Below are 25,341 nucleotides of genomic sequence, written 5' to 3' on the forward strand. Positions count from 1 at the left end.
TGATGGTTGTGTGCAGGAGGGTCTAGTCTGCTAAAGAGCACAGCGTAATGGTGGAGGTGATTCAACATGTATGTTTGACTGCATTTTTTAGTTTATCAGCAAGGTGAAGATGAAATTTGAAAATTTTGAAAATGTTTTTCAGCGAATCTCTGGAGAAGAGCCTTCTCTAGCCTCCGATAGGTTTAGTTTTACTTTCGGACACACTTTGAAAGCGTTTTATGAAAGGTCAGTGGAAAAATAACATGGACCTTTCATAAAACGTTTTCAAATTTTGTCCATATTATATAAAGTAAAAATAAAACTATAGGAAGCTAGAGAAGGCTATTCTCCAGAGATTCACCGAAAACATTTCAGTTTAAAGGGGAAGTTAAGGCAAAAATTAAAATTTCACCAGTTGTAGTCTTCGGGGTGCTGAGTCGAATGGTCTTGGTCCGAGGAAGCTGAGACGCTCCCTTCCTACTTGAATCCCAATCGAACTCGCGCACTTCCACCGAAACTGGGTGACTGCGCCCTACGAGATGGGGATTTGTATGCAAAATGTCACTAAAAGCGCCATTTCGTTCTTATAAAAGCACGGATGACCGCGATTGGCCCATATGTTGTAGTCTTTTGGACGCTGAGTCGACTGGTTTTGGTCCGAAAAGGCTGCGATGCAGCGTTCCTCCTTTATTCCCAATCGAACATGGTTGAACAAGCGGTCACGTGCTCCTGGGTGCCCAAATCACCTGGTCACCACGCCAGCAGGTGACAACTTTCACACCAAGGTTCAACTCGAGTGACAGGACTGCACCCAAAAAAGGTCAAACAGGCTAGTAAGTTGTACCCTGCAGGCACGGTGACCAGGTGACTGGCGTACGCAGGAGCACGTCGGACCGCTTGTTCAACCATGTTCGATTGGGAATAAAGGCGGAACGCTGCATCGCAGCCTTTTCGGACCAAAACCAGTCGACTCAGCGTCCAAAAGACTACAACATATGGGCCAATCGCGGTCATCCGTGCTTTTATAAGAACGAAATGGCGCTTTTAGTGACATTTTGCATACAAATCCCCATCTCGTAGGGCGCAGTCACCCAGTTTCGGTGGAAGTGCGCGAGTTCGATTGGGATTCAAGTAGGAAGGGAGCGTCTCAGCTTCCTCGGACCACGACCATTCGACTCAGCACCCCGAAGACTACAACTGGTGAAATTTTAATTTTTGCCTTAACTTCCCCTTTAAATTTCATCTCCACCTTGCCGATAAACTAAAATATGCAATCAAAAATTTCCCCGAAAAAGTTGTACCGCCCCAGCCACCCTTTTAAGAGATAAAAACTGAGGCGACTTGTTTGAAGCCGAGGTTTTTATAACTGGTGTATATACATCTGCATGTACATGTATCTCAATTTAAATTATAGTATAAAAAACCTCCAGTCTAGTCATTTGCATGTTCTAAAAAGCTGGTAATCACTCATATAAAAAACCTGGTGCTATAAAAAACCTATATAAAAAACCTGGTGCTGTAAAAAAACCTGTATAAAAAAACTGGCGCTATAAAAAACCACTTTTTAGGGAAATGACTGGAGGTTTTTTATACTATAATTTAAATAGAATATAAGCTTTGCCCTCGTGTTTACGGGAAAAAACCCTCGGCAAAAAACCTCGGCTTCGCCTCGGGTTTTTGCCTCGGGTTTTTATTTCCTGTAAACACTCGGGACTCAGCTTATATTCTATATAATGCACGAGGTCCCTGATCATATTAACACAAGGTGATTTCGGTCTATTTTTTTAAACATGGTTGTAAAATGACGTTCTAGGCAAGCTACGTCACCAAATGAATTGTTGCAAGTGGAAGTGCTATCCGTCATGCCCATTGTCTCAAAAAATGGGAATGATCCCACTTGGAAAGTGTCTTGAATCATGTCCTACTTTCATAGTATTCTCAGGATTCAAATAATTGGTGTCATTTTTTGAACAAATTTGTAAAATGCCGGCATCACAAACTGGGATATTCGGTCATCAATGTTCTGAAGTTGATAGATATCACTTCAAGGATTGCTAGTGGATGAAAATGAATCTGTAAAATGCATTGTATGCTGCGAAAGCCGTGTTTTGTATTTGTAACTAGTGGCTGTGTGACTGTGTCATACGGTAGAATTGGATAGGCAGCATAGCATCACTCAGCCATGTTTTCGTTCTCACAGAGTGTATTCCGTGACCTACTGTTCTTCATTATTGTCTTTAGTGATGGCAAGACGGCCTGACGTCGTCCAAAGGCCCTGCGGAAGCAATTCACTGCCCTCCTCGTCCATTCAGGGGCTTATTTTACACATTTTACACCGTTGAAAATGGCAAAGCACTCATCACTAGTTATACCGACGTGGCAGGGAGAATTAAATTATGATATGCACAAAATAATTTTCTGGTCAAGACGATAAACTGGCTCTCATTTACCACCACCCATGTTTCGATACAGCCATCACGAGCAGAGAAACAGCCAGAAGGAGAGCAGATTTTACACATTTGACAAAACTACAATAATAGCCAAAATAGTACAATGTACATGAGTCATGCCAGATGTTTGTTACCGTATTATCTCTAATTATTATAAGCAGTCTCCAATAATAGCACGTCTCCAATAATAGGACACCTCGGGGCAGCATTCAAAAAATAAAGTACTCAGTCTCCATTATAAGCACACTGTGTAAATTCATTATCTGTACTCGTACCGGCGAAAAACCCCTGAAATGTGTGTGTCTGACATAATTTGGCATGGCAACATGCCTCTGAAATGAGGTTGAATAATTTTAAAATAGCACGGGGCCGCGGAGGTATAGACGAAATAAAGGACCAAAATTAATTAGAGCCTGATCGATAATACGGTATGTATGCGACCCGTTTGTTCAAGGCCGCCATGCATGGCGCGGCGCCATGCCAGCTCACAAAAAAAATGTTTATTTTTTTATTGTTTTTGCGAGCTACCGATCTGATAAAAATTATTATGATCTGAATTCTAGTGTGAGTACGACTACGCGTATACGAGTGATGATCTGTGGACCTCGAAAAACAAACAACAGCTCTTTACTACTTTAGCTTTTTTGTGTAGGCCTGTGATAGCTGAAGTCATGGAAGTCAGTGTGAAGTAAGTATTTAAATAAAAATTATTAGTTTGAGAACTATCAACACATCTCCTAAACACCTGCAGAGTCCGCCAGTACAACATGGGAATAGTCTAGACGGAGTTACTCGTAGTATTACGTTTCTTGTATGGCGAAATGCTGCGTTTGTCAAGCGAGAGGCTTCAGAGCACGTGTTGCTCCGTGTTGAATGGACGAGTATTCTCAACGAAGCATTGTAGGTGGATTTCACTGGCGTCATTCCGCTTCCCATGGCTCTCTAATTTGATTTCAACTGAGGTTGCCGACACGTCTTCCTCGGCTCTGCCTTCTTCTGTCAAGCCATGGCATAGTGCAAGTGAAGCCCTTGCTGTAAACTATCCACACGTTCCACAAATTGCTGCTCTGGATTTCCCCATCACTAAGCACGAGAGATTTTACCCTGATATTTCGCAGGCCTTTGGAACGTGGTAAGTTTGAATCTCTGCACAGCTGCGTGTTTTGCTAGACATTGGTATTATGGAGCCTCGTGCATTTCTTTGCCAGTGCTTAGTTTGAATCTATCGTAGTTTGAATGGCAAATAGTTCAGGCCTGAAGCTTGACATATCCGAGTATGCACATCATGACCCTGCGTAGACATGCGTACAGATGTGTATGGGTTCCGTGTATTGGATGACAGCCTTTACTTAGTACTATACATGTAGTACAATGGCATGTACAGTCCAAACTTCAGGCTTGACCATGAAAACACGCACATGCACACATACACACATTCACATTGCACACATACATGCACACACATGCACATACATGAATAAACACACACGCACACACATACACACACACACACACACACACACCTTGAATTGAATCGAACACCGGCCAGCGGTATCGATGATCGACCCAAGGTAGCGAAATTCCGTTACGCACTCAATCTGGTTCAAACCAACACACACATGAGTGAGGTCCGCATCAGAAATGTCTCTGCCGATCACCATGAACTTGGTCTTGGACTTGGTCTTGGAGAGACTAACTGTCAGTCCAAACTCGGACCCGACTTCATCGAACGTCACTGCAGCTCGCTCGAGCCCGGATCGAGGTGTCGCAAACAGTGTGGAGTCATCCGCAAACTGGCATTCAGTTAAGGTGCCTGACACTGCTGTGCGACGGGGTTTCTGCATTACTAGTACTAGTAGTAGTTGACCATTGCACGCACATGCACACACACACACACACACACACATACACACCACACATACACACACACATACACACCACATACACACACACACACACATACACGTACGCACATACACGTACGCACGCACACACACACACACACACACACACACACGGGACCAAGTGATCATATTGCCATTGGTTGGTGTTGGTTTATGGAGCAAAAAGTATAGAGTGAAATACATGTACATGTATAAGGAGGATGGAATCATGAGGAATAAGATCAAGTCCAGACCACAGCGGTTTACCCCATTCACGACCCAGTGATCCTGTACGCTAGAAGTGCGTATTCCCGCGCACCAGCAGGTTGCCATGTCAATGTGCTTGAACTAATCTCCAGGCTGCTCCGGAATTGCTGATGCTGCTGTGTGCATGCATAGTACACACACTACAGGTGGTGGAATCCTGATAATTCAAACACCAAAATGCCGGGGGGAAACCTCTAATTATCCTGACATCCTAATTATCCAAACATATACCCACAACACATTATGTATGTCAAAATGCTCGCATTCACACGCAAAATTGCACTACTCACCCTAGACACAGATTTACACTGTTTAGTGGACACTGAACTGCCTGCGCATGCAAGCCAAACTGATCTGCAGAAAATAAAGTGAACTTCTAATATGTTTTGCTAACTTTGAATTATCAGCACGAATCCCACACGTTTTCTATGTACTAGTAAGTGGATTCCGTGGGACTTCTAATTAACTGGACATACCCAGTTCGAGGTTCCAATTATCAGAAATTGTTACTCAGTATGTGGAAATCATATTGACAGAAATCGGTCCCGGAAGAAACTTCTAAATTAAGCAGTGCACTCGGACGTCTCTTATCCGGGCACCTTGGGACCGGGCACTGCCCGTATCTCAGATTGATTTGCCCGTATCTCAGAATAACTCATCTACCATGTATCATATCATTTTTGAAGAAGTTTATTTGGAATGTATTGCACATGTTCAGGATACAAAAGGAACCCATTGATAAAAATGTGTGGATTACATAGGTTGGCAGTGAAAAATAAGCACTTCCTCATACGGAAAAAAGTTCAAAACCCCCAAATTCGAAGCATTTGTGCTATAGGAACTCAAGCTGAAGGTGTCCGGTAGAGAGACGTGCCCGTATCTGAGGCGGCCGGATAAGAGGCGTTTGAGTGTATGTTCTAATTACCGAATGTACGCACCTTTAAAGCCATGGAGGTATATTCGATTATAAAGCCAGTCTCAGTTATAAAGCCATGGGCTTCATTAGCGAAATGACTGATTTGAAGTATGTTTAGGGAAATGACTGATTTGAAGTATGTTTTGTAAAAAATGAAGGAATAAGTACCAGTGCTGCCAACCTTCCGTATTTTTACGGAAAATCACTCCTTCGTCCGCAGTACGGAATTCAAGTGGAGCAAAATAATACGGAAATTTGAAGAGGATCGATCAGCTACAGATATGTTTCTCATTGTAGAAGTATGGCAAGCGCCAACTAAGCGATGAATATCCCTGTGCCGAAACGAGAGCATGCCATGCTTCGACTACATGTAGCACAAAATAACATGTCCTGGTACAAGTCACTCATATTTTGCACTAGCAAATTCAGCCACCGACAAGCATGCGAGTGTCAAAAATCACAATACAATGCACACGGCATTGCATTGGTAGTACGGAAAAACGCTGCAATATACGGATAATCAGAAGTCGCAGTATGCAAAACAGACCCAGTTGGTTGGCAGCACTGAAGTACTATACTAACAAACTTACAGGCCAGTAGGAAGGGTGAACAGGTGGATTTGGATTGACATTTCTGTATGAACTTTGACTTTTATGGCATGGCGTAGTGGGTGAGTCAGTTTGCATCTGAAATAGGAAAGCAGCGGGTGTTTCGAATTTAAGGCCATGGCTCTAAAGGCGCTGACATACGTTGAGCCATATTCGAATTATCAGGATTTCACCTGTAGTGCATATAGGGATATGTCGCATAGTACTACTAGTACATATAGGGATATGTCGCATAGTACTACTAGTGCATATAGGGATACAGTCAGACCTCGCTTAACCGCACACATCCGTTTTCCACAAAAATATCCGGATAGGCGAGGCAACTGGATAACCGAACACAGGTTATGTTGGATGCATCACGTATGCTGTAAATCTGTAACCAGCTGTTTTCCTCCGGATGGCGAGGGATCCGGATAAAAGAGGACCGGATAAGCGAGGTCTGACTGTATGTCGCATAGTACTACTAGTACATATAGGGATATGTCGCATAGTACTACTAGTGCAGGCGCGTGCTCGGCGATGGGCACGGGGGGCACGTGCACCCCCCAAAAATTTTCAATCTGATCCAGGGCAATTGTAATGTATGCAAATTAGGGGTGAAACGAGTATCTATTTTGACCAACCGATCACTCATTCATAATATTCGATCGAGTATCCGATTATTTCGAGTATTTTATCGAAATTCAAAAGCGCTAGATTTGTGAGTTCTCGACTAATTCTGAAGAAATTATCTGTGAACATAGAACAAAAGTCGCCAACGTCTTGTACAGAGTGTAAAGTAACGATCTTCACCAGCACTTTCATTATCTCAAAACAAAAATAACGTTACTTGCCGTGGTGAGCGCATCGTCCAAGTCATAAAATACTGACTCAAAGGCACGAATAATGCGTGCATACCAGTCGATGAGCAGGAGTTACAGGAGTTTTTGAAAAATAGAATGCCAGTACTAAAAAAAAAAAAAAAAAAAAAAAAAAAAAACGATCGAGTGCAAAATTTCGAATACTCGCTCGTTTGAGATTTTCGAACGAATACTCGAATATTCGAACTAATCGTTTCACCCCTAATGCAAATATGCTCTAAAATTCAAGAAAGGTTGCAAACAAATTGCAGAAAATTGCCGGTGGGGGGGGGCTCCCCTCGGCTCCCGTGCACCCCCCTAGTTGGGGGGCCGAGCACGCCCCTGTAGTGCATATAGGGATATGTCGCAAACACCAAAAAGATTGTGAACCGTGTGTCACTGTCCCAGCTCGTCGCAGGTGTCGCACAGCAAAAAATTGTATTGTGAATGGGCCTTTAAATATGACCAATGTGACAGGTTGCCTGTTGAATAGTAATATGTGATAGGTTGCCTGTTGGATAGTAATATGTTTCCTGTGGCAATTTCATTGTTTTCCAGGGATTACGACGTAGAGCTGTCAGCTCTCTGTGCCCGTTTACGAGTCCCGAAGGAGCATCTGGAAACAGTCCGGTTGGCTTTGACCCATCCATCGTTTCTACTTGTGCTGCAACAAGAGAGAGCTGATGAGGGGCTGGAGCATGTTGAACAGACTGACTTGGACCATTATGGCCAACTGTCTTGCTATGGTTAGTGTGCGTGCAGATACTAGTATGGAATTTGGGGAAGGTACTAGTATGGAATTTGGGGAAGGTACTAGTATGGAATTTGGGGAAGGTACTACCGTACTGGCAATATATATGGTCGCAGTGAGGCCATGAAGCGTTACATTGGCACATGTTTACCGCACGCAGGGTGTTACATGCAAAGTCGCACAGGAGCCGTTACACAGGTTTCTATATTGCCGCAGTCCTTTTTTTGCTATTGCAGGACTTCCTGCTGCATCCAGTTTTGAACTTTTCACCACGCGGTACACGTGCTTTCACAGTTTTCAGCCTTGCACTGCAATGAAAAGATCGCCGCACCCCGCCGGACGCGCGTTACGAACGCAACGAACATTTGTCGCACTAGCCTGGTCGCGCGTTACGCGGCAACATATATTGCCAGTACGGTAGTATGGAATTTGGGGAGCTCCGCTGTACTCTTCACATACACAGGCAGGCGGGCACACACACACACACACAGGCACACACACACACACACCACACACACACACACACACACACACACACACACACACACACACACACACACACACACACACACACACACACACACACGCCATGTACCATATATACTCCCGTCGCAAGAGAAGCATGCAAATCTGCAAATGCACTGGATGTGCATCCACAGATTTTCTCTTATAGCAACTAGGGGTGAAACGATTACACTTTTCAACTATCGGTTAACTTACCCTTGTATCGATTCGATTATCGATTATGATATCGATTAGTGCGTCCTAGAACTTCCTATACTACACCCAACTTGACACAACGCATCATCAAGGTTTTCATGCTGAGTACAATTTTTTTGTCAATGAAATTATTTGTTTTATTGATGCCAAGTTCATGGTAAGATATGAGTCATAATCTCCAGCGAAAATGTATAGAAATTCAAATTCCTCATGCACAGTACCAGTCATTTCCAATCAAGCGCGCCGTTCCCCGCCGCCGTATACGCGTAGCTCCGATCGACTCGCGTTTTTTTGCGCTGGACAGCTGAGATTGATCCCATGTATGAAGAACTAACGCGTTCAAAAATATGCTTTTCAGCGCAAACGACTTTCGCTATTGCGAGCGTGTTCTCGCTCAGTTTCGCTGCTTGTAGCGAAGATGTAGCTTGTCCTAGGTAATGTCGAAGTCTTCTAGATGTGGTGGACGCTTGGAGAGATCGGCTGTGGTGATATGATATGACCTTTTTGAACAGATCAAACTTTTTATACGTGATGTCACTGCATTACGGCAAGAGTACATAAACCAGATTGTGCAACTTGGGATGGTTCCTGTGGGAGCGTAATCCGTGCAGTACGTCATTTCTGACGGCATGGTAAGTCACATGTACGGTGAAAAGTTGCGTAACCAGTCACGGTGGTGTAGGTTACTGGGTTTGGGCAGATTTCGGTTTTTTTGTTTTGTTTAAATATGGACAGTCAGGTGAATTTACTTGACAGTGTGCAATCCTGGCCTACGCAGTCACCCAAAGCACCCAAATCCTAAAACAGGACGTATGAAATCATGCAAACTTGGCTGATTTCTAGGCTGTGAAACACAACAATTTGAGCTGTAGGCAAGTTGCGGCTTGGGTGACCTCATCAGGGTAATGCAGTGCACAAACTGCGCTGTTTCAGATCTGATGTGCACAGTTGCACCCTCTGGTTTATGTACTCTTGATTACAGCAGTCACCGGTGCACTAATATTAAAATTATTATGCAAGTCATCAATTTATGCATCAACTTTGAAATAGGGGTACTAGAAGGTTCGGCCATTGGGAGTAAGGGTTGTGTCCCAGCCTCCGTGGACCATTGGGAGTAAGGGTTGTGTCCCAGCCTTCGTGGACCAAGACCCGTCGATTCCGCACTCGGACAGCTACAGGTTCTGAAAGGTTCATATCCGTCCTTCTATAAGAACGAAATGGCGATTCTAATGAGCTTTCCAGTACAAATGTCTTTCTTTGACACACTCTTCCCATTAAGTTGGAGGTGTGGGAATTTGATTGGGAATATAGGACGAACGGAGAGTCACATCTTTCTTGGACCAACAACATTCACCGCAGCACCCAGAAGACTAGAAGTGGTTGAATTATTTCCAGGCCGTACTTTCTCCGTTCAAGGTGGTTATTTGCTTGTCTGAATGACATTGCTTGGTTGTTTTTGCTTGGCTGAATGGCCGCATTGCTTGGTTGTTTTGCTCGTCTGAATGGCCGCATTGCTTGTTGTTTGAACACCAGGTCGATCAGCATCTCGTATGTTTCTAGTGGAGCACATTCACCACCATTATCCCAACCTGGTCGCAGAGGGTATCAAGTAAGATTCTCTTGTGCATGTTTCTTTGCTCTCCTCTCAATATCATGTTCCAGTGGTAAGCTGGATTTGGAGCTGTTTGTCAATGCAAATTCCAATCCTTTGAATTTTGCATGGGGCCATAGTACCCACGGACCAACCATATTCAACTTTTGGGTGGATACTCCGCTTTGATCATCAATGCAGTTTCCTTTTGCCGCTGCTGCCGCTCTCTCTCTCTCTCTCTCTCTCTCTCTCTCTCTCTCTCTCTCTCTCTCTCTCTCTCTTCTGTGTGTCATATCCCTTGCATCTTCTGTTATGTTTTCACAGTGAACTTGCTAATCATCTTCTGCAGGAGTCACGTCTTGCGGCCATTGTACAGCATTTGGGCATGGTGGACCTCATTCAACGAACAACACAGGTGTGTTGCTTATGTGGTGTGTGTGTGTGTGTGTGTGTGTGTGTGTGTGTGTGTGTGTGTGTGTGTGTGTGTGTGTGTGTGTGTGTGTGTGTGTTGGAGTGTGTGTGTGTGTTGGAGTGTGTGTGTGTGTGTGTCCCATATGGTGCAGTTGTATGTGCAGTCGATTTCCAATCGAGAGAATGCGGGTTCAATTCCCGACGATTATGGTCGCACACGTCTTTCTTCTCTTTCTCGGACTCTTCCTGACTTTTCTTTCTTTCTCCTGGGTGGTTACCAACAGCCGGTGTATGCCGGAGTATGTGGCATGGTGTATGTGTGTAGAAAAAATGGGAAAAATGAAAAATAGGGATTCTCTGGCCAGAAAAAGTCACTTCAAACAGCTGTGTGGTGGATACCAGGCTAAAAATAGTGGCGGTCAATTCATCAGCCTTGCAAGCTGTTGAATGGTGTAATCCCAGCACAAGTTGCTATGTCTAACATAGCTGTTCGCTATTATCGCTTCCGCGATGGGCATGTCTGAGGTCTGAGGTGTGTGTGTGTGTTGGGGTGTGTGTGTGGTGTGTGTGTGTGTACGTGCGTGCGTGCGTGTGGGTGTCAGAGTAGCAACGATATGTGCCGTAAAGTCCCACCAGAACGCCCCTACCTACGCGACCCTGTTAGGAGGTTCAGGTGGGGAGGGGCGGATGGGCGAGTTCTACTTTCCGCATTCCGCAGTCTGTACTACATAGACAACTACTCACCCTACTGCCAAGTTCAAGTAATTTTTACTCAGACAATTGTGTGCAGAGTACTCAAGCCATGTACGCGGTGCATTCAGCAAGCATCATGCAGAGGTTTCGTTTCGAACAGAACTTACTTGACCCTTGCAAGCAACTTCAAACTATCAACTCAATATCATTTTTTCCCAAACTGATCGTATCAATTGTGCGTACATCTCGTACACCGTCCAAAGGTTGAGAGGCTGTGACCTGTTGTGTACATTTGCAACCGGGTCGAGCACATGTCTGCAGTGGAGTAAGACATCACGCTTCACAGAGTCCTACGATGATCACTTCCCAGACAAGAAGTCAGGAAGGGGTGCATAGGAGAGACGGGTCGCTCTGGCGGGATTTTTACTGTGCTAGTAAGCTGTTGTTCTGACTGGATATGTGTCCCTGCTCCTGCTCCACACTTTTTAGTGTGGAGACAGTTTGTTGAGCACCTCTTCTCTGTCAAGGTTCTTTTTTACTTGATGTGTGTGTTTGTGTGTGCGCGCGCGTGTGTGTGTGTATGCGGTGTATGTGTGCGTGTGTGTGTGGGGGGGGGGGGGGGTCTGGGATTTCTTCTTGCAGATTGCCATAACTGCGGATGATACGGCAACGCTGACTGATGTATTCTATGCCATTGTTGGAGCTTTACTTCGATGCGTAAGTCAATCTTCTGTGTGTATCTGTGTGTATGTGTGTGTGTGTGTGTGTGTGTGTGTGTGTGTGTATGTGTGTGTGTGTGTGTGTGTGTGTGTGTGTGTGTGTGTCCCGTATGGTGCAGTGGTATGTGCAGCAATTTCCAATCAAGAGGTTGTGGGTTCAATTCCCGACAATTATGATCACACACGTCTTTCTTCTCTTTCTCAGACTCCTGACTTTTCTTCCATTCTCCTGGGTGGTTACGAACAGCCAGTGCATGCCGGAGCAGTATGTGGTGTGATGTGTGTGCGGGAAAAAATCAAAAAGACCAAAAAGTAGGGATTCACTGGCCAGAAAAAGCCACTTCATAGCTGTGTGATGTAGACCAGGCTGAATAGTGGCGGTCAATTCTTCAGCCTTGCAAGCTGCTGAATGGTGCAATCCCAGCACACGTTGCTATGGAAGTGCAGCCGTGGCTCGGCCAGAACAACCAACACAGACCGTAGCTCCTACTGCATCGTTTGCAATTGCGATTGGCGTTTCAGTAGACCACAGGACCTATCCTGTCATCGCCCCTACTGTTCCGAACCTGCTCAACCCCCCCCCCCCCATGGGGTCCGCATAGCCAGAATATGGCAGTGCTCCCAAGGTGTATGTGTGGGTGTGTGTCGTTATTATAATTATAGCTTTCATGGCTGAGGTTATTGGTATGTCTGTTGGCTCTGGGTTCCCAGTACTCAGTAGCCGAGGCTGGTTGGTAAAGTAACTACAATTTCACTTCAAGGTACCAGTGCATCTAGTGTCTGCTTCTATCAAAGCAGTGTGCTGTCTATACTGGTTACCCCAGCAAGTGTAGGGTGTGCATAGGTAACTGTCTTGGCCGTTTTATGCCGATGTACTCCGTGTGGTGTAGACCAGGTGTGCATTGGTGGTCGATTCACGTGGCTTCGCAGGTTTTGTGGATTGAACAGTTATCCGGTGCAGGTCTTGATCTGTCTCATTCAGATCTTGTCCGCTATCGTTGCTATAAGAGAAAATCTGTGGGTGCACATCCAGTGCATTTGCAGATTTGCATGCTTCTCTTGCGACGGGTGTATACATGGTGTGTGTGTGTGTGTGTGTATGTGTATGTGTGTGTATGTGTGTGTGTGTGTGTGTGTGTGTGTGTGTGTGTGTGTGTGTGTGTGTGTGTGTGTGTGTGTGTGTGTGTGTGTGTGTCATCCCTCTACTGCTGTTCTGTTCAGGGGGAGCAAGTTGCTCAAGAATTTGTGCGCGACTATGTTATAGCACAACTGCAAGAAGAGAACATAGCCGATGCAATTAGATTTGAGCACCCGAAACTAATGCTGCGCCACCTTCTTCGTGAGCAGCACAAACCAGCGCCAATTGCACGGTAAGTGATTACAGTGTGCTCGTGCTCGTTTGTGTGTGTGTGTCTGTGTGTTTGTGTGCCTGTGTATGTATGTGTGTTTGTCTGTGTGGTGTGTGTGTGTGTGTGTGCCTGTGTGTGTCTGTGTGTGTGCGGGGGGAGGGGACGGTGTCTTTGTCGTGTATGGTGCAGTAGTATATGGCATTATGCGGTTGGTTTCTAAACAGATGATGTGACAGGTATACACACAAGACAGGACACGCACATGCAAACGCATATTGCGGTTGAGAGTAGAAAACCCAGTAGCATCAGTTGTATGTTTTTACATGATTCAGTCTGCCTTGTGATTGGGCTACCACCAGCAAACACTGACTACATCAGCCAGTTCACCATGCCAAGGTAAATACTCGTCAATGATCTACATCAGCCAGTTCACCATGCCAAGGAATACTCGTCAATGATAACATTTAGATCAAGAAGTGCCTGTTGACATTGCTGCTGCTACCAGTGCCTGTTGACATTGCTGCTGCTACCAGTGCCTGTTGACATTGCTGCTGCTACCAGTGCCTGTTGACATTGCTGCTGCTACCAGTGCCTGTTGACATTGCTGCTGCTACCAGTGCCTGTTGACATTGCTGCTGCTACCAGTGCCTGTTGACATTGCTGCTGCTACCAGTGCCTGTTGACATTGCTGCTGCTACCAGTGCCTGTTGACATTGCTGCTGCTACCAGTGCCTGTTGACATTGCTGCTGCTACCAGTGCCTGTTGACATTGCTGCTGCTACCAGTGCCTGTTGACATTGCTGCTGCTACCAGTGCCTGTTGACATTGCTGCTGCTACCAGTGCCTGTTGACATTGCTGCTGCTACCAGTGCCTGTTGACATTGCTGCTGCTACCAGTGCCTGTTGACATTGCTGCTGCTACCAGTGCCTGTTGACATTGCTGCTGCTACCAGTGCCTGTTGACATTGCTGCTGCTACCAGTGCCTGTTGACATTGCTGCTGCTACCAGTGCCTGTGGACATTGCTGCTGCTACCAGTGCCTGTTGACATTGCTGCTGCTACCAGTGCCTGTTGACATTGCTGCTGCTACCTTTCAGGTTGTGCAGACTTCTTTCCCCAAGAAAACATAAAGCCTTCACTGAAGGAAAAGTCAGTAGAACAGATGCCAAGAACAGAGACTGTCCATGACGAAATCCCCGCAGGTTCCAGAGCCACAATCCATAAGTCCTGGGCATACGTTGAGCTCGGGGTCTGGGGTTGGGCTAGTTCAGCATGGGACGACGGGCTAAATCAGCCTGTTACATCATGTAAGCGCTACGCACTCTAAATGACTGGATGACAGACAGATCAAGGAGGACTTACCGTAAGTCCAGGTTCGAATAAGCCCGGATTTTTTGTGATGTTAATGGTGACTTTTACAGTAAAGCCTGCCCTAACCGGACGCCGCCCTTGGTGCAGCGGAAACTGTCCTGATATGACCGGATTCTGCTTGATGCAGGGATTGATGCAGGGATGCACAGTGGATCCACTACATGCATATCGCTCTTGACCAGTGTGACGTCATCATCAAACCAGTGTGACGTCATCATCAAAGTTTGTGAGCAAGGAGAACAAACATAGTCACAAGCGTCCGGCGATTGTTGATTGTTGGCGTAGGGAACCGCTTTTCATCTGCTCCCCGCTTATTTGACTTCGATGATATTCTCACGAGCATTTGCTCTTAAGTTCAAAAGAGTTCTTGCAGTTCTTTCTCTCCAAGCATCCTCTCATCAATGCTCAGTGCTTTGTTTGATCTCTTTAGCATGCAAAAAAGAGAACCCAGCAGGTAGGGACACAGTGTGGGCGGTGGAAACCTAGGTGAGCCTGGTCGTGCAGGGCGAGGAGCAGTTGCTTGAACATAATGCTAGATCGAGGCAAGACGATGGAGAGTGGAAAGCAACAGTCGACGGAAATCATAACTCGCCTCACGCTCATTATCGTCTTGTTTTGCACAGTTGAACTTTCGGTCATGGCTCGCCACTGAAAACTGGCGAGACAACATTGATAGAATGCAAGCTTGCCAGCAAGATCAAACAGTGGCCTGAAACGCCAGATCGATCAAACTTACGAGTGTGCAAGCGAAAATTTAATGTCAGCATGAGTGTTGTACAGATTGGAGTGAATTACAGCGCTCACTGAAATCCGACACAAAGTGCAAAGCTGGCGCCCTCAACTTCCACGGCTCTTGACGCCCTGGCAGTGGAATGAATGCGGCTGGACGTACACATCTTTACTTATAAAGAAGAGGCACCTGTGACGTGTGTGTGTGTGTGTGTGTCACGCTCCTTATAAAGAAGAGGCACCTGTGACGTGTGTGTGTATGTCACGCTGAAGCGCTGCGGAGCAGCGCTGCCCTGAGCACGTGAAGCGTGCGAACAGTGTAGCACAGTGTAGCTAGCGGCCGCAGAAGCACTGAGCCCGCGAAGCGTGCGAATCGTATAGCTAGCGGAAGCAGCCACAGAAGCACTGAGCACGCGAAGCGTTCGAATCGTGTAGCCACCACCACGTGCTGAGCACGCGAAGCGTGCGAACAGTGTAGGTGGTAGCGCTTATAGCAGACACGATCAGTACGAGTAGCAGTAGCAGCCGCGCGCAGAAGCACTGAGCACGCGAAGCGTGCGAATCATGTAGCCACCTAGCCTAGGCCATAGGTAGCACTAGCAGCCGCACAAGCGCTGCGGACCACGTGAACCGTTCTCTGCAAATAGAAACATCTGCAACAAAAGGATACAAAAGATCTGCACTGACTGCACTCTGCATCTGATCTGCAGTGAAGAGCGCATCGCACTTTTGTTCGTAAGTTTATGAATTTTTTGAGCCGCTTCATCCGCCACCACGTGATGGACAACCCTGACCAGCCTCCCGAAGGCGTAACAGACGTCTCTCCTCCTTCCAACCATGAAGAACCTCCCTCACCAGGACTTCAGCGGTCTGGCCACCACCACGTGCTGAGCACGTGTGCTGTTCATGTACTTGCTTCACCCGCGGCCCGCATGCCACATTCGGCCAGGCAACGCTGGCCTGGGGTGCTGCTAGTGTACACATACAATGATGTAATGGGAACTGGTCCAGGGCGCTAGCTTTGCACTTTGGGTCGGATTTCAGCGAGCGCAACTATACTTCTTAGTAAACCTTGTGCACGTCTGACTGTTCAAAATCTGGTTTAGTTGGTGGACTCTAACGCATAACTTGTGCCCAGCCGTTTTCAATGTTTCCAATTAACTTATTAGCTTGTTTGTTTTACGTAAACTTGAGATTTGGTCCAAAAATTCTTTCCTCATTCCGTGCTTGGCAGAATTCTGCTTCTTGCGATGATTTTTTCAATGGCAGCACCGTCAGTACGTCAGTGCATGGAAATTGTCAGGTCAATACAGGATTCCGTTTGGTACAGGGTCCGGCAATCTGCCTCTTCATTCTCTCTCTCTCTCTCTCTCTCTCTCTCTCTCTTTCTCTCTCTGTCTCTCTGTCTCTCTCTCTCTCTCTCTCTCTCTCTCTCTCTCTCTCTCTCTCTCTCTCTCTCTCTCTCTCTCTCTCTCTCTCTCTCGTGTCTACGCGTATGCTTCATAGGTTGTTGAATGATGCCGGTCATAAAACTGCACATTCTGTCTACTACGTTGCTGTGTATTGTGGTACAACAGCCATCGGGAAAGGTATGGGTTGTCTTGTATTCTGCCATAGCGTGGCGGCTTGTTTGCAGCTCTCTCTACTAGCACTACTCGCTCTGATCTCGGCCTATGGTCACTATGCTGAGGATTCACACAGTGTTCATAGGCTGTGTTCATGGGCTGTGGTGGCCATCACTCTACTCCATGCTTTTCATTCAGTTTTCAACCATGTGCTGCAATTCAGCAAACACAGTGCACCAGTCAGCAGTTCCACTGCTTACGTATCACATAGCTATGTGTTGCTGTGAGAGTATCACATAGCTATGTGTTGTTGTGACAGTATCACATAGCTATGTGTTGTTGTGACCGTATCACATAGCTATGTGTTGTTGTGACCGTATCACATAGCTATGTGTTGTTGTGACAGTATCACATAGCTATGTGTTGTTGTGACAGTATCACATAGCTATGTGGTGCTGTGAGAGTATCACATAGCTATGTGTTGCTGTGAGAGTATCACATAGCTATGTGTTGTTGTGAGAGTATCACATAGCTATGTGGTGCTGTGAGAGTATCACATAGCTATGTGGTACTGTGACAGTATCCAACACAATCTGACAATCAATGCATGCCAGTGCTGCGTACTGGCCAGCTGCTGCTGCTACAGTCAACTTCGCTTATAACGACTGCGGATATAACGACAATTCGCGAATAACAACAGAATTTCCATGCCCAGAGCAAAGTCCCATAAACTGTAACCCGTACACACCCCGTGTCGGGGGGTGCGGGGGTCCCCCCCCCCGGAAAATGTTTTCAAAATACAACCCAAATATAGCACTCGACAGCAATTTAACAGATTTCTTGGTGCTGGAGTGTAGCAAAGATATTAGCAGAGGAAATGGACTTTACAGAGCCTGAGGGTAGGGATATCACAGAAGTGATTATGCCAAACTAGAAAGCATATTGGAGCACTACGTCAGCAAAGTCTACAAAGTGAACTATGAATCAACTCAAATAAGCGTATCACACAAGAGAGAATTTTTATGCAGTATGGCCACGCCAGATGTAACCAGGTAAGTATGCCGCTCATTTAGCGGGCTTGGAGAAAAGGAGGATATGGAGGCTTGCCGAAATGATCTCGGTGCCTGAGGCGCACATACAGCAGCAGGAGCAGCACCCGCAGACTGCACAGTGGCAACCACAGAAGGGCCCTTTTCAGCAACAGCATCAGCAGGAGCATCATCTTCAGGAACAACATCTGCAGGAGCATCATCGTCAGCAACAACATCTGCAGGTGAATCAGCATCAGCAACAGCACCATCAACGACGGCAACAAAAGAATCAGCAGCAGCAGGAATTGGAGAGGCTGCAAATCCTGGATCATCAGTGGCAGCATCAGGAGGAGTATCGACAGCAGGAGTCGCACCGTCAGCACCAAGAGCTGCAGAGGCATCAGTTGCACTGGGCAAAAGAGCCTGTTGCACTGCTTGTCCTCCTCGTAGCCGGCGTTGCTTGACTTGGTGCCACAGCAGCAGAGCTTCTTCGAACGGATACTCGCTGATGGGCGGACTGTCAACCGAGATCCGGATGAGTCGGGAGAGGTTGTGTTCTTCAGGCGGTTCCGAAGAGGTGTTTTGATGAGCTTCATCCGGCTGAAGTCCCGCTCGCACTCTACACTTGACAGTGGCAATGCCAGACCCCAGTCTGCTAGGCGAAGCAGGTTGGGGATCTCACTCCTCAGCTCAGTGAACCGTGGGGTTTGGATGGTGGCCATGAACTGCGCAGCATTGTCGATGGTTTGCAGAGTGTCACAGACTTTGATGGCTGACTTCAGATGCCGAAATTCTTGGCGAGCTTCATCGGCATTCACGAAATTCGTGTCTGCGTCAGAGACAGCATCCAGCAGCGTTGTCAGCTCTTGGCAACCATGCTCAGCAAGGTCGTGGGTATTAGCGACAGGAACACGGCTGGGCTGGAACACCTCAAGGGCAGACAAACAGGGGAGCAAGGGAAATCTCTTCTCCAATGCTGATACGAGTGCCTCCAGGTATGGTGTGCCCACCGTTCGCTTGTAGACCTGGATGTCATGGTCTGATCGGGTGAACGATACTCCCGCAGTTTCAAGCTCAGTACACCGGTGAAGTTGCACATTTAGCGAACTGCTCTCCATCCTTCTCAATGAGGGAGGTGACGGCAATGGTCAGCGCTGGCTTCAGTGTTGCGAAATTGAGATTCCGCAGCTGGAAAGTCTTGCTGAGTGTAGCAAGTATGGGAAAGACATCTCCAAGGAGTAGAAGGGAAGCTACGAACCGGAACGTCTTCACCTTCCGCAGCCATCCTGCAGCGGCAGCATCGTTCTTCTCGTCTGCTTGTCTTCTGAGCTCCCGCACAACAGACTTGAAGCTTTTCCGGAATGCCCGGACTGAGCCTTCATGGGACAGCCAGCGGACAGACGATGGTTCCTTCAACTTTATTGATGGCTCGTTCAGAATCTGTTGCATGGCATGCAGACCAGCTTCCTTCACCGGCGAGTTGTCAAAGTGGCGGTAGACTCCTGCCAATGCGGGTTCGAAAACGGTCTTCAGGTAATGCACTTGACTGATGGCGTCTGACGCAGCAAGAGCCTCCCTATGTGCCACACAGTGGATCCACTTCATAAGGGGATACTCCCTTTGAAGCTGTGCAGCGACGCCGTTTATTCTTCCTGCAAAGGTGGATGCCCCATCAGAACCAAGGTGGCACTTAGCAAGGTCCACACCAGCTTCCCTTGCCCAGTTCTTGATCGCAGTAACAAGATTGTTGGCACTGCAGCCCTCCAGCAACGGCACAATGCCCCCGAACAGTACGTCCACATCGCCATCCTTCACCAGCCGAAGGTGCAGCACAAGCTGGGAAACATTGCTGACGTCTGTTGACTCGTCAGCAACTACACTCATGAAGGTGCACTGGGCGACTGTGGCCTTCACTCGCTGCAGGAGAACTCCGTGCAATGCCTCCAGGAATTCGTCTCTGGCGACAGTGGACGTGTAGAGGGCATTCCTGGTCCTTCTAGCTGCGGACACATCGACTCCCAGAACGTCGTATAGTTCATTTGTCATTCCATGCCATTTGTCCATGGCGATGTTCTCCTTCGAGAGCCAGTACAGTGCTTTCAGGAGCTTGAGCACTGCCTGGTCCTTCGCGCTGGTAGCTTTCAGCAATGCCCGTTGCTGCATTGCTGGAAGTGATCTTCCGCCCTTCTCCTTCACACCAACGGCAGTCTTCTCGATGACTTTGCTGGCCTCGTGCATTTTCGATTTTAAGTGGTCTGTCACCCCGGAGAGTCGATGCCGACTGGTCCCATCGATCCAAGCATCAACTTTGTTTCCTCCCCGCGCGACTTTCCCATGCAGACGGCCCAACTTGCAAAACAGGACGATCGTCCCTTTGGATTCCTCAACACCTAACCAGTCGTAAGTACCCTGCCACTGCTCCACGCAGCGAGGAACTTGAAGGCGCAAGCGTTTAGCAGGAGGAGCTCCGTCATCCGATGAGCCGCTGATGTCGACCACTTCACGTTCTGGGGTACTACCGTCATCACTGCTTTCCTCGAAATAATTATCTTCTTCTGAAAGATCTTCCGAGTCCATGATCAAAAACAGCTTCTAGAGAAGAAGAACTGAACTGCCGTCGAGAAGTCGAAGACTATTTATTGCAAGCAGATCACCTAGAAAGGGGCACTTTTGGAGCGAGAGCATGGAACAGTCTACGACGTTGTACTAACTTCAAACCCCAAGTACCGGTACTGTAGACATACATTCATGTGCATTCTTTCCGGTGCAACGAAAAGTTTGTAAACTCCGCGCCCAAGAACGTGAAAGTTGTGTGAACTCATGGATCCACACTCACCTCCAGCTCCAACCAAGTATGTACTTACCGCGGTACCGGAACTTACTTGTGGAAGTGTGATGGCGGCTAAAAAGGTGTGAAAGCGATGTCGCGCGGAGCTGTTGGACTGTAGCAACGCCGTTGCTACAGCTCGATGACGCGGTTCGACCGTACAAACTCGTGACCCTAGTACCAGCCCACGCGGCTTCGCTGGAAGTATCCGTCCAGAAAAAAGCGTTTGACCATTCACAGCTCCATTCACCCACAGAAAAGTACAGGCGGTTGGAACTGATTTGTACCTTTTCAACCGGTCGCCAACAATTTCAACCGGTCGAAAACCGGTTGGGGCGGTTCTAGAAAATTCCCTGCCGTATAATGAGACTTCGGGTATAACGACACTTCGCAAATAAGGACACTTTTCTGATGCCCCGCCGAGTGTCGTTATACGCAAAGTAGACTGTATACGTTACATGAGAATTGGTGATGGTCTAACTATGCATGGTGGAAAGGTATGTGTAGAATGCTCTTCAGTAAGCTGTGCATGTCTGCTGGCAATGGCAACTGTGTCTGCTGGCAATGGCAGCTGTGTCTGTCCTCAACTTGATGATTCAGTCTCCTCTGACGGTGTAATTTGGATCGCTAATTTTGCTCACGCTGCTGGTGCTGTCTTTGATGCTAACGCTGTTGCTGTTCCTGCTGTTGCTGCTGTTGCTGTTGCTGCTGCTGTTGCTGCCCCTACTGTTGCTGGCACCACTGCTGTTGTTGTTGTAGGTTTTGGCCGGACGTTAGAAAGTGCGGAAGAGGAGGTAAGAGCTACTATTTCTAAAGTCACACTGTTCTATACTCAGTATACTGTGTGCTGAGGGCTGAGGGCTGCATTCAGAAGTGAGGGCTGAGGGCTGCATTCAGAAGTGAGGGCTGAGGGCTGCATTCAGAAGGTCGAGGTGTAAAAGCTTGTTGGGTGTGCAACAGCTGTTGCTTGCCAAAGTTCTAAATCAATCTTCAGCAGTTGCTACCATGACTTGCAGTGTAAGACATGTTTGCAAAGCGTGCACTAACGTAGCACGGATGTTTGCCACTACAGTTGAACATCGATTATCCGACCACCTCTGGGCAGACAACTGTCAGGCGGTGTTCAGATAAGGCAAATGTTCCGGATAAGAAACATGTACATGTACATGTATGACCTTTTTACTTTTCAAAATTTTCGTATTTTTTGAATGGCTCACTACATGCACAGTGCGTACTCTACGGCACGTGCGCCCAAAAAAACTGTTACGGATAATCGAATGGTCGGATAGTCGATGTGCGGATAATCGATGTTCAACTGTATCTCTTTTGCCTGGAGGTATCTTCTTTAAAGTAAGAGTCACTTACGCAATTTTCAACCCCTTCCGCCGAAGTTGTGTGTAAAGCTTCTCGTTTCCATGGCAACGGCTGAGTTTCGCTCCTTTTCCGCCGAGCACCTTTTTTATCTTTAGCATGGGTGGTTTGACTGCAAAGTGTGGTGATGTGGTGGTGTAGTGATGTGGTGGTGTAATGATGTGGTGGTGTAATGATGTGGTGGTGTAATGATGTGGTGGTGTGGGGATGGTGTGGTGGTGTGGTGTGGTGGTGTGGTGTGGTGGTATGTTGATGTGCTGATGTGGTGGTGTGGGGATGGTGTGGTGGTATGTTGATGTGTTGATATGTTGATGTGGTGGTGTGGGGATGGTGTGGTGGTATGTTGGTGGTATGTTGGTGGTATGTTGGTGGTATGTTGGTGGTATGTTGATGTGGTGATGTGATGTGGTGATGTGGAAGAAGTACTACTGTAAACTGGGAAGCCTTTGCGGCTTTCACCATGATGGATGTGAAATCGCAAAAGTAAGCCGGCGCGAAATGTAGAGCTGCAGAAATAAAACTTATGAACTCCAATCGCAAACATTTCCAGGTGTGAATTGGTCTGTGCACGCATATCGCAAACTAAAACCGGTGCAAACGTTCCTCAGTTTTCAGCATGCACTATGTTCTGCTTCACTGTACACTGCCTACTGGATACACTTCAATCCAAGTCATTGTCTCTAATCACCTCTACTGTCCTGGTGATGCTGTGTGTGCATGTGTGTGTGTGTTTGTGTGTGTGTGTGTGTGTGTGTGTTTGTGTGTGTGTGCAAGTGTGTGTGCAAGTGTACGTACCTGTATACTGTATAAGCAGAAAAATTCGTCTGGAATTTAATTTCGTCTTTTTCGTCCAAGGAACTTTTGGACTAAATTAAGTGCCGGACTAAAATGTCGATTTGTCCAGCTTTTCTATACACTCTTATGATCCATGGACGGAATTTTCAACCGGACGAACTCCCTTTCTTAGGAGTTGGACGAAATTTTTGACCGACGAAATTTTCTGCCTCTACAGTACATTGTGGGTGCGGGTGCTGTTGTTAACTTGTTCTTCTTCTTCTTTGTCTCACTTACTGCTTGTGTGTAGGCATGCCGTGATGCCCTGAGACAGTTCTTCCTGACTGAGCTCACTTTCCCCAAGCACACGCCTATTCAAGCGATTTCTTCGTGTGCGTAATCTTCACTCCGTCATTTTAGTACTGAGTGCCCAATAGATAATACTTGTTGAAGGTCGCGTGCGTGTGTGTCCGTGTGTGTGTGTGTGTGTGTGCGTGCGCGTGTTCGTGTCCTTTGTGGTGTAGTGGTACGTTTATGTGCAGTTAATTCCACTTGAGAGGAAGCTGGTTAATTCCCGACGTTTGTGATCCCACACACCTTTCTCTTTTTCATTCTCCAGGCTCGTTTCCAAAATCGAGTGCATGTGGTGTGGTGTGGTGTGTGTCAACAAAAGAAAATGAACAAAATGTTGTATCCCAAATCGGGATTCACTGGCCAGAGAGAAAGAGTGCTGCCCCCAAGACTGCAAAACTCCAAGAGTGTGCATCTCTGATCTCCAAGCTATTGTTGTTCATTGTGGCATTATTGAAATGAGGATCAAACTGACCGGATTTGAGTTTTCCTACGTTTAGGCGCAGCGATTTCATGCCTGATACAGTAGTGCATGATACAGTAGTGCATGATACAGTAGTGTATGATACAGTAGGTTGAAATGCAATCCTAGTACTGTACAGTACCTATATACACAGAAGCCTTGCTTGGTAGTTTAACATGTTTTTCGATTTTGACAGCATGTTACAAGGTAGTACTGTACCTGTGCACAAAGCATCATGTACAGAACCATCAAAAGCCACAGTGAAAAATCGGAGTTAGAAGCTGTAAAGCGTGGCAGATCAATTCTGGCAGAACGGCCCAGCTGATTCGCCAGTTTGTGCCTACGTGACACCATACATGCATACATGTACTTCAAACTATGTACAGCAGCAGCAGCAGAGTTGCATTCCCTTGCGGCTATGCACTCTTGATGCCACTGGAATTTGCTGTGTGCTGGAAGACCGAGCTGATAGTCGACAAGCCTTGCAAGCTGTTGAATGATTGTAATCCCAGCACAAGCTGCTAACATTATGTTCAGCGTACCTTGTCTGTGATCATTTCTTCGGCAATTGTGTGTGTGTGTGTGTGTGTGTGTGTGTGTGTATGTGTGGACAGTGTCGTTACTATAATAGCTTTCATGGCTGAGGTTGTTGGTATGTCTGTTGGCTCTGGGTTCCCAGTACTCAGTAGCCGAGGCTGGTTGGTAAAGTAACTCCAATTTCACTTCAAGGTACCAGTGCATCTAGTGTCTGCTTCTATCAAAGCAGAGTGTTGTCTATACTGGTTACCCCAGCAAGTGTAGGGTGTGCATAGGTAACTGTCTTGGCTGTTTATGCCGATGTACTCCGTGTAGACCAGGCGTGCATTGGTGGTCGATTCACGTGGCTTCGCCAGTTGTGTGGATTAGACAGTTATCTGGCGCAAGTCGATCTGTCTCATTCAGATCTTGTTCGCTATCGTTGCTATAAGAGAAAATCTGTGGGTGCACATCCAGTGCATTTGCAGATTTGCGTGCTTGTCTTGCGACGGGCGTATACATGGTACATGGTACATGGTGTGTGTTTGTGTGTGTGTGTGTGTGTGTGTGTGTGTGTGTGTGTGTGTGTGTGTGTGTGTGCGCGCGCGCGCGCGCGCGCGCGCGTGGGTGAGGGTGTGGGGATCCCGTCTCCCATCCCATCTCGACTTATTCTCCATGTCTATCACACGGCGTGCTGTAGTATACTCTGTGAAAGAGCTCAGTGCTCTAAGTTAGAAGTCGATCTACTTGAGATCTAACACACCCTTCTCTTTGCATCCGATACATGATATTATGTATCTGATGATATCATAATTATTATATTGGATGCAAAGAGAAGGGTGTGTGGTATGCTTGTAATATTATTTCTTTCATGGAAGAAACAGAACACTGCTATCTGTTTCCAGTCATTGGTATTCAACCTCTGACATAACGTTAGACCTTGTCATTGATATTCAACCTCTGACATAGACCTTGGATACAAACAAGGTTCAGTAGAAATATCATGTGTGTCACTACTCTGAGCTTTTTGCTTCTTACACAATCATCAGGGGACTAAGCTAACCAGAGTGGACAGTGAACAGTGGACAGTGGACTATGTCCTACAAAGAATGTACACTAATACCAAGAGTATATACCTCCTCCCCCCCCCCCCCCCAATACTCTTGC

General features: G+C 46.8%; 1 protein-coding gene across 1 annotated transcript; it reads left to right on the top strand.

Moving 5' to 3' along the window:
* Window positions 1-3,116: 3,116 nt before the first annotated feature.
* LOC135821004 (large ribosomal subunit protein mL44-like) lies at window positions 3,117-23,455 on the top strand. The gene is made up of 9 exons (XM_065334058.1): window positions 3,117-3,561; window positions 7,501-7,688; window positions 9,947-10,022; window positions 10,329-10,419; window positions 11,751-11,825; window positions 13,049-13,197; window positions 16,783-16,865; window positions 21,459-21,493; window positions 23,155-23,455. Exons 1-9 carry the CDS (start codon window positions 3,251-3,253, stop codon window positions 23,242-23,244), a joined length of 1,098 nt encoding a protein of 365 aa, XP_065190130.1. The 5' UTR covers window positions 3,117-3,250; the 3' UTR covers window positions 23,245-23,455.
* The last annotated feature ends 1,886 nt before the right edge of the window (window positions 23,456-25,341 follow it).

Source organism: Sycon ciliatum, chromosome 7 (assembly GCF_964019385.1).
Source record: "Sycon ciliatum chromosome 7, ocSycCili1.1, whole genome shotgun sequence".
Taxonomy (NCBI): Eukaryota; Metazoa; Porifera; class Calcarea; order Leucosolenida; family Sycettidae; genus Sycon; species Sycon ciliatum.